The sequence below is a fragment of the Scomber scombrus genome, chromosome 2 (genome assembly GCF_963691925.1).
Source record: "Scomber scombrus chromosome 2, fScoSco1.1, whole genome shotgun sequence".
Lineage (NCBI taxonomy): Eukaryota > Metazoa > Chordata > Actinopteri > Scombriformes > Scombridae > Scomber > Scomber scombrus.
In genome coordinates, this window is record NC_084971.1 from 4,760,992 (window position 1) to 4,771,419 (window position 10,428).

Genomic DNA, 10,428 nt, shown 5'->3' on the forward strand with positions numbered 1-10,428 from the left:
AGGTTAGGAATTGACCCTGGGAACTATGTATGCATGTTGACCTTATTTATGGTAGTGTTTGTACCTCTTTACTTATCTACTTGTTTACCTTTGAGAAAGGAGCCATATACAGGTATGTAAGAGTTGAAAGAGCCAAGAGATTTATGCTTGATATTGGACACTCTTTTGACAATTATAATAAAAGGATAGAGAAAAGAGCCTCGAGAGTAGACAGGTTAAAGGTGACTTTCCAGATGTTGGTCAGATGCTGGCATGTGTATCCGGTGAGAAACAGCTTCTGTATGCTTTTCTCCTCAGCTGAATAACAAACCACCGTTATTGAAGATGACTTGTGGTCTCTGTGTGTATCCCGCACCTTTTCTCTTGGTCAAGAAATATCTCCTATCAGTCACCATGACAACACTTTCTTCTGCAGGATCTGTGAGAGGAAATCAAGAAATTTAAAAGGCAAATCAGCTCATGCCAATGCTTACATATTTGTTTCTCATGACCCTCTCACTCCCAAATGCCCTACGTAAATCAAATCAATATGACCCCTGTGTGGTTTGTATGTAATCATTTAATTGTGCATGTAAAAGAGGTAATCGAACATAATAATTTAATTATTTTTTAATACGAATTTGTATAGTATTGGTGATGGAGAATCTGATGAGCTGGAGAAAGATCTAGAGTCTAGTATTGAGGAGACTCCAGAGTGTAATCACATGTTATAGATGACATCCTAAAATCTGAGGCTGTCCCAGAAGAAGGGTGTATTTAACCCCAATCAGACCTTTGCATGCTCTGATCAGCAAACTATACCCAGTTAGGTTATTTCTACTTCTCTGCAACATAAATGGAAGGAAATTATTGGTCAAACTTACACATGTACTGCTCTTACTTAGCTCACACACCCTGAAAGATTTAAACTTTGCCTATGAATCTGAGACAACAGCTGGCTGCTTATCTATGTTATGTTCCTCAGATAGTTTGGTTGCCATGGAGTCCAGTGTCAGGAGTACATGCAGCTGCCAGCATCGAGGTCATTGATAAAATATGAAGCTGCTGTTAACCTATAGGACCTGAAATAGATCATGGTGTATCTGTTGTGACTTGTACACTGACCCCAGAATGCACACACTCAGGGGACTAAGTGATAACATCCCTAAATCAGTGTGTAACTTTAACGAGGACAAGTGTGATACCATCAAAAGTAGAATCTGAGAATCAAGAATGTTGCCAGGGAGTGTAGGGAGGGCAGGTTTGAGGAGGTGCTTGACTCAGAAAGCAACGGTGACTGGAACTGAGTGGTATATAGTCATAGTGGAAACAAAGTAGTAAATCTACATTGAATTAGCCTCAGTTGGACTACAGAATTTTCTGTTTTAGTGAGTTAAGTGAGTAGCATCTCCTTGTCCTGTACTAATTACCTTAACAAAGAAAATAAGGAGCAACCAATGATGTGGCAAAATAGGTGCCACATCAAGAGAACTAAGAGTATATTTTTGCATATAGTGTTGCAGCACACATATGAAACCAAAAAGAAGTGACTCAGCAAACAACAGAGCCCATCCGTTCCATCTGTATCCTTCCTTTCTGTCAATTTCATTCTCTGAAGTTGTCCACCTGTGACAATGTAGTTTAAGGGCGTTTTCACACCTATAGTTGGATTGTTTGGTCCACAGCAGGCAATAAATTCTTCCAATGTAGCATACTGACTTTGGTACGGTTCAGTTTCACACACACATTTTTCTAAACGAACCAAAATACGTAATGACTACTCCTCATAGGTCACTTTGGTGTTTATCTCCTTCATTTTCCTCTTTTGTTAACAACCTGCACAGGAAAAATTCATATTCCTGCACTGTCTGCACACATTGTTGGACTTTCTTTGTCGGAGGATTTTGATATAAGCAGTCAGCAAGGGAGGTACGGAGCGGCGCACACACCAAAAGAAAAAAAAGATTGGTTTTCTATCACTTATGTGCACGTCATGTCTTCTTTTTATAAAATCACTGAGGTTGAAACAAGTAACGAGCCTGTTTTGACAATGTCAAGCATTTGCAGCATTGGTTGGAGACTGTCTTTAATTCTAACTATTACATTTTTGTTTAATTTTTGTAATTTATAGTTTTAATCTTATATGACAATCCTGTTCTTGTATTACCTACTTGATCTACTTATGTAGATGTTGCATTGATTGAATCAGCTTCATTGACAGTTATGCTATTGATTAAGATTGTGATGCTATGTGATTCTGTTATTTCTGAGTTGTCATATTTTTATTTGATCTTGCTAAATCTCTGATGTTCATTGGTTGGTTTTGCTTCCTCCTGACATTGTTTGAGCAATTTATAGCAGACATGATGAGACTCTAAATGAATGCATGAACAAAACATCTGGTTAATCTACTTTACTGATGACTTATGTCTTATGTTTTTCAGGAAACATTGCTCCTGTGATGGATCTCCAAACCCTTCTCAAAACCACACTGAAGGACAAATATCAGAAAGTCAGCGTAGCATATTCAGAAAACTTGCTACTTCCGTCAAGACTTGGCGATCGGGGTCCAAATCCCATCGGATCACCTAATTTGCATCAGCATGAGTTAAGACAAGTCGATAAATCCGATCTTCACACTTGGGTTGTGTTTAAAACCATCCCGCTGTCAGATATCTTCTCGTGCGAATGCAAACATGACAGTAGCAAGAGAACAGTCATCTCTTTAGGAGTGAGTGGAGTCGGAAAAACCACAACGGTGCAGAGGTGTGCTCTCGACTGGGCTGAGGGCAAAGCGCACCATAGCATCCACCTCCTGTTCCCTCTCACTTTCTGGGAGTTAAATTTGCTAAAACGCAAATTGAGCCTAATTAAACTACTCCAGACGTTTTACCCGGAGTTGAAAGAGCTCGATTTTTCCAGCCTGAACGAAAAAAATGTTTGGATTGTACTTGATGGATTGGATGAGTATCGTCTACCGCTAAACTTCTGCTGTCCGACAGTGGATGATGTTTCTGAAGTGTCCACGGTGGATAATCTAGTGATCAATCTGATCAAGGGGAATTTACTCCCTGACGCTCATATATGGATAACGACCCGGTATGCAGCGGCAACAAAAATCCCTGATTGCTACTTGCTTAGAGAGACTGAGGTGAAAGGGTTCAGTGATGAGCAGAAGGAGCAGCACTTCAAGACACTTCTCAGTAGTGATGCCCTCACCTTCAAAGCCATCGATCATGTGAAAATATCAAGGAGTCTTGACTACCTTTGTCAGATACCTCCAATCTGCACCATCATGGCGACTGTTTTGAAGGATCATCTAACAGCAGATGACGGGTATAAAATCAACCCCTTGAATCTAACCCAGATCTATACAAACCTGATCAAAGTGTCCAACTCAGATGTTTTCACTAAGCTGAAAAAGCTGGCACTGCACCGGTTGGAAGAGGGAAATGTACTGTATGAGAAGGACCTTTTAGAGAGTGGCATAAGTGTCAGGGAAGCGTCAGAGTTCTCCAAAGAGTGTCCACTTGTGTTGAGAGAAGAGAAGGGGCTACAAAACACCACTGTGTTTCGCTTTGGTCACACAAGCATTCGGGAGTTCTTGGCTGCATCGTCTAAACTGGACAACATTGAAGCAGGTTTTCGTCAGTCCATTTCTTGTCAGCACCTGGTGGATCAGGCGCTGCAGAGCTCTGACGGAAAATTCGATATCTTCCTTCGCTTCATCTTTGGTCTCATTAAGGAGCGTGGTACACTGGAGCCCACCGACCAGCTGTTCGACTACACCCAGAAGAAGATCCTGGAAAACGTTTTGTCTTCAAGCGCTGTGGGTCTGTTCCACTGTCTGAGGGAGTTCAATGCCCAGGCGTTACTGAATGAGGTCAAGTATTACCTGAAGACAGACATCTCACCAATCAAAGGTTTCACATCAATGCACTGGGTCTTCATGACCCAAAGAACCACAAACTTTGAGGGGATACGAGATAGTTTCGAGATGCAGGTGCCCTTGAGATGTGATGAACGATTCCTCAGGCATCTACCAATTATTTTGAAATCAAGGAAAGCCATGTAAGTTCACACTCACTGGATTTAGATTTGATAATTTTATACACACTGCATTTGGAAGAATAGAGTTTTGTGCTGCCGGACACATTATAAATTATATTTGAAAAACTTGACAGAAATGTGTTTTACCTGAAACAATGCCCTGGTTATTCAGGATAATCCACATGCCTCACTGCCAGACTTTTTAACAGACTATTTCTTCAGTAGAAAATTGTCTTCAAATGAAACGCTTCACTGTGAGGTCTGGATTATCCTGACTCATATTTAATGCTTTGGGTGCCACAATCCAAATATTCCAGAAGTATCCACCAGCAGAACTTCTGGGCAAAATCATACCCAAGCTATTGAAACTATCAGCATGGCTACTACTAGTAAAATAGTTCTTATGTACATTCAGGACAAGTCATCAATAAAAGGTGAAAATGTATTTGATTGATGCTGATGCTTTTTCTTGCAGGTTGCGATTCTCTAACCTGACAGACAAGTGTTGTCCAGCCTTAGCAGCTGTCCTGAGCACCAAAGAGTCCTACCTGAGAGAGCTGGACCTGGGATACAACAGCATCAGCAACAATGGGGTCAAGAAACTTGTGGAGGGGATGACCGATCAGAGTTGCCGACTGAAAATGCTGAGGTTGCAAGGCTGCGGAGTGTCCTCGCAAGCCTGTGAATACCTGGCCCCAGCCCTGAGACAGTCCTGGAAACTGCGAGAGCTGGATCTCAGCGGGAACGAAATAGGAGATCACGGACTGAAACATCTTTCAAATGGTCTGAGGGCCCCTGAATGCCACTTAGAAACACTGAAGTAAGGATTGGTATTGGGACAGATATGTATCTCTATTTTGATACCCATAATTGAACATAAATATCACACAATTAGGCAACAAACAGATTTACAGGTAGCTTTTAAAAAACATTGTTCCACACGTGTAACACTTTTGTGTTTTTTTTTTCATCGTAGACTATCACAGTGCAACATTGAGCACAAGGGCTGCCATTATCTGGCCTCAGCTTTGCAGAAGAACTCCGGCCACCTGAAAGTGTTGGATCTGAGCAGCAACATGATCGGAGACAAGGGGGCCAATGAGATCTTCAGAAAAGTTGATGTAACGAAGCTGACAAAGCTGGAGTGAGTATTTCTTATTATAAAATGCATTCTTTTCTGCTTGTTAGCAAAGAATGGATACGTGTCGATTACCTATTGAGATTCGGCATGTCTTCATCTCTCTCTGGCAGGTTGTACAACTGCGGCCTCACTTGGTTAAGCTGTGAAAGTATCGGGGAAACTCTGAAGCATGAAACCAGCAATCTGGTAGAGCTGAATTTGAGCAGCAACAGTTTGAAAGATGCAGGGTTTGAGCAGATCTGCGAAGGCATGTACGCATGGTGCAGTCTGGAAAAACTCAAGTAAAGACCCATTTCTCCTTTTGATTATTTCCCCACTGAAACAAAGATTTAATTTAAGAATTTTATATTTCACTGTTTACACTGTCTCAAGTGTTAGAAGTCAATTCTGCAGCATTCAGGTAAAATGATCATGTACTGATAACTCAATATGTCTAAAATTAACTTTTCCCTTTCAGTGTTTCGAGATGTGGGATCACTGTTGGGGGCTGCTTTTATTTGGCAAAGGTCCTGTGTTCAATCTCGCAGCTCTACAGCGGGTTGTTGCAGAAGACAGACTGGCAGGCAGTGGAGCTGAAAGAGCTCGATCTCAGTATGAACTGCCTCACAGACAGCGGAGTCAAAGACATCGCACCCGGCCTGACTAATCCCTACAGCCACCTCAAAACTCTCAAGTGAGTCATTTTGAGAACTCTTCAGTATGCAGTATGCCGTTATTTTAGAAGCACAGCACGCTATAACATATATTTCCGTTCCATTACAGCCTGAGTCACTGCAGCCTGACTGATCAGTGTTGTACTGAGCTTGCATCTGGATTTGCATCAAACCAAAGCATCATCATTGAGCTGGACCTGTCTGACAATGACATTCAAGATAAAGGTGTAAAGAAACTCTGCGTGGGACTCCGGAGCACTCTGTGTAAACTTGAGAAATTTTCGTAAGTTTTTAAAAATGACTTCTTGAATATAAATTAACTCATTTATTGATGCCAGTTAAAACATTGGACCCACACATGACTAGTTCTTTCATACTTTAAAAAGGGGCAAAAAATATTCAACACGAGTCCAGGCAGCTTGTGCAACATAGTCTGCAGGATTGGTGGATTGAGATGTTTATCCATTGCTTTGGCTGACATGAGGCTTAATAAAAAATTGCTACATTTTAGTTTTTAGTCCTTTGAAGCAAAGGTAGGTAATGTGTATTGTTAATGAATTTATTGTTTATCTGTGCTGATGTCTTCCTCTGTGACAGTATGTATGATAAATATATTTCACAAGTTCACAGTCCATCATATGCTATGAGGCATTTGTATATGATACATATAAATATTAAGATTTTCAAAACATGTTGTGTTTGGAAGTAGGGGTGGGTGAAATGACCAATTACATACCAAAGTCATACATTTGTTTATTCTCTAGAGATTTTGCCATATGATCTCTTTAATATTTGGGGTTGTGTTGAGTCAATGTGGACAATGCTGTAAGACAATGATCAAGACTGCTTAATGGCAGTATTTGATTTTTACGATATTTGCATCAATGTGAAGAAGTGGATGACAGTCAGATTCACCAAATCACAAGATCACAAGATCACATGAGAATCCATTTATTAAAGCTTCAAGTTTTGAGCTTGTGTTCAACTACCAGTGGTTCGGACCAATCAGTGTCCTATGATGATTCTCACGTGGTGTCATGATGTTGTGATTTTGTGAATCAAGCTGCCTCGCAAGGTAAGATGGTGATAAACGGATGATAATCACCTGCCAAGTATTTTTTTTAAAGTGCCTGCCCTTTTCCAAACAGTTTCCAAGGACGACTTCTCAGATGGTTCTGTGTAACAAACCATCTGGCACGTCAGGTTAATATCTGCTATGAATTTGAATGGACCTCCATCCTGAAATTACCTACTCGTGCAAATTAATAATAAAATCAACACATCTGAAATGTAAAGTGGGGTATCATTTGAAATTATTTGTCACTGATGCTGATACCCATGTTTTCATACCAATACCCACACACCAAACTTATGACATAAAATACAGCAAAATACTTTTTTTTCCACAAAACTAACCAAAACAAGAACATTGAAGTCCTAAAAATTAAATGTACAAGGGCTTTGGTATGAATGAAATACAGTCTAAAATTGGCAATATATATATTTTTTTATGAATCAGGAACTGCATCAAAGAATGAATAAACAACACTGCATATCTGATCAGACATTTGATGCCAACTTGCTGTACTTGATCCTTTTTGATACACTTATACAATAACCAAATTATTTATTGACTCCAGTTTATTGGGGGTATCTTCAAATAGTTTGTACTCATAGCCTTGTCAGTGTTGTTGTGTACAGTGTATTGTAGGAGTACAGTGAGCTGGTATGGGGTAACATCTTAAACACCTGTTTTCTGTTTCTTCCCAGATTGAGGACCTGTGGCTTGACCTCAAAAAGCATTATGTTCCTGACCTCTGCCCTGAAGTCAAACCCTCTACATCTGGCAGAGCTGCACCTGATGGGGAACCGTCTGGAAGAGTCAGGAATCCAATTTCTCATGGAACTAACAAAGAACCCAAAATACTCACTGCATACAATCGAGTAAGTACAGATTTAAATGATTTTTTTTAAATGCCTATCAACAATAGATCACAGCACATATTCATGTCTCAGTTCTGGCCCTTCTTTCCTTCAAATATATATCTTTACAGTCTAAAACGACTAGCACATCAATTCTAACTTGCTGTCAGAGTTGCTCCAAGAAGAATTCATGCAGCCTGTTTTTATTTTCTTTTTTTTCAGCATCTCAGCAGATTGAGGAGATGGACAGAAAGCAGAGAACACAGGCTGCTCAAACTGGCTCACATTTCCCTCTCCATGTAGTCATACACCATAAGCTCGAGAGTGGGAAGTTCCTGTTATTATTACATATTCTAACTGCAGTATATGATCCATCCATTTTTGTTTTATTCGTTTGGTTTTATCTGCTCAGGTTTAAGATTACTTTCAGAAGCTACGTGAACAAAACCAAAGTGTTAAATCATTTCAAGATGTATTTTTTTCTTTTTTATTATTACCACTTTATGTAATGTATGTTTTTTTTTATCCAGTGCCTTAGTATTAAACTGCACAAGTCATGTGTACAGCAGATTAGTTGAATGTAAAAGAAATCAGAGCCAAATGTAAAGGAACTGAATGAGGATTTGTATTGCTTTATCTTCATATTGAAATGTATGCCTCTGTTCCTACAGTGTTTTTGTTAAGTTTTATACATATTAATGGATCTGAAGCAGGACAGTATGTTATGTCTGTGACCACAAAATAAATTCAGATCTTGTTTTTGTTGCAAAAATATGCAGAGCTGGTACACTTCTTTCTCATAGCAGCGCTCCATCTAGTGGTCAAACCTGGTCAGTTCAGTAAGTGACGCGTTTGATGCCAGCTGACACAGCAGTACTTATGCTGCTTCTCTGTCAGTACACCACAGCAGGCAGCATCTCCTGTGTCATCGCAGCGAGTCAGTGAACGCACTTCTGAAACAAAGGTAGGTCATAGGAGATGTAACTATGTGAGACAATAACAAAGAACATGTGTTGTTGTTTGCATCCTGGAATAGACGTATTGTAAAGGCTTAGTGAATCAGGCACATCTGTAATAGTGATTATGTCATTGCATTACAGTAAGACTCAAAGTGATGCTTGAATACTGTGTGTGGCATTGATGTCATGGTAATTTGATCCAAGCAAGCGCTGCCAAAAGAAGTGCAGAGGAGTGTGGGTGGCACCAGAGCTGGCTAGGCCGGTGTGGCGCAGTTTCAGCGGAGATAGATCCCTGTAGACGGTCATGCGAGGACTTCTCTCTGTTGATCATCATCATGCTGCCACAATCACATCAAGTGCTGTGTTGATGTGCGTGTAGATGGATGTTCAGACATGCAGACAGTTACGACGCCATCAGCTCTGCGGTCCAATGCCGGCAATCATTGCGGCACTGTCTCACATTAATGTCCTCTGCTCACACTATACCTGCAAGCTGACTCGTTTTATTAGGATATATAGATAGACCGTAATGGAGATTTAAAGTTATTTGTTTTGTGCGTCATATCAAAGCCACACATGAGCTGCAGTCATCATTAAAATAAAATGATGCAGGTGTGCTGTTTGATGTCTGAAATGACAAACACATACAGAAATGTTGAGAAATTAGCTTCTTTTATTGTCTTGTGATGTAAATAGAGCAGTGTGAAGTCTGTCATTTTACTTGGTCCCATCTGAAAGCCTCAGCATGCAGTATAAATAACAGACGGTGTTTTGATAAAGTTAGTCAGCGCAGGTTGAAATCCAGCCGGAGCGTGTGCGCGCACCTTAATGCGCGTACCACAGCGGCAGAGTGACGACGCAATAGCCAATTAGCATTTAAACGAAGCAGACGGTAAATGTAAGGTGAGATATTGATTCAGTGTTATTTTGTGGGGCTCCTCTGTATTTAAAATGATACTTTTGAATATTTTCATTAAATATGAAAGTGAAGGAAGTCACTGCGTCATTTTTGTGTGTGTAAAGTTAGCTCCGAGCGGGTTAGCTTTGCTCGAGATAACACAATAAAGTTAAAGCTAAAGTTAATGTTTATGTAGCTTGAATGTTGCGTCACTTCTCATGTATTGATAGTTAGCTTGTTTGCCTGTTTTCTTGCTTAATTAAGAAATGGCGCAATATAGCTCAATTAAGGCTAACATTAATAAAGATTCACAAACTTGTTATTGAGTTAAGTTGGTATAACAATTTTCACATTATAAATGATACTAAAGTTAGAGCAGTCCTGGAATACAGTAAGTTAGTTAGCTGTTATGCTGTAGTTATGATATTATTAGGCTAATCATGTAAGTTATCATTTGGAACTTTTTCTTTTATTGTAAGTTACATTATTAAGGTACAGACTTTTAACAACACAGTTTAATTGTACAGTGGGGAGTATACACTGCCGATTTAGCAGGTATCCCACTTACAAAGCATGTAGAGGTCTGTAATTTATGTTTATCATAGGTACACTTCAACTGTGAGAGACGGAATCTAAAACAAAAATCCAGAAAATCACACTGTATGATTTTTAAGTAATTAATTTGCATTTTATTGCATGACATACGTATTTGATCACCTACCAACCAGTAAGAATTCCAGCTCTCACAGACCTGTTAGTTTTTCTTTAAGAAGCCCTCCTGTTCTCCACTTATTACCTGTATTAACTTCACCTGTTTGAACTCGT

At 39.8% G+C, this 10,428-nt stretch overlaps 1 protein-coding gene across 1 annotated transcript in view; it reads left to right on the forward strand.

Annotated features, from left to right (window-relative positions):
• The window catches only part of LOC133990702 (NACHT, LRR and PYD domains-containing protein 14-like), a 103,457-nt gene extending 94,984 nt beyond the window's left edge, over nt 1–8,473 (forward strand). Inside the window, exons 2-9 of the mRNA XM_062429105.1 lie at nt 2,424–4,050; nt 4,505–4,849; nt 5,006–5,173; nt 5,281–5,451; nt 5,628–5,843; nt 5,933–6,106; nt 7,594–7,767; nt 7,969–8,473. Of these exons, the coding sequence (XP_062285089.1) occupies nt 2,441–4,050; nt 4,505–4,849; nt 5,006–5,173; nt 5,281–5,451; nt 5,628–5,843; nt 5,933–6,106; nt 7,594–7,767; nt 7,969–7,984 (2,874 nt within the window). The 5' untranslated portion in view covers nt 2,424–2,440 and the 3' untranslated portion in view covers nt 7,985–8,473. The remainder of the gene's footprint in view (nt 1–2,423; nt 4,051–4,504; nt 4,850–5,005; nt 5,174–5,280; nt 5,452–5,627; nt 5,844–5,932; nt 6,107–7,593; nt 7,768–7,968) is intronic.
• Nucleotides 8,474–10,428: the final 1,955 nt, after the last annotated feature.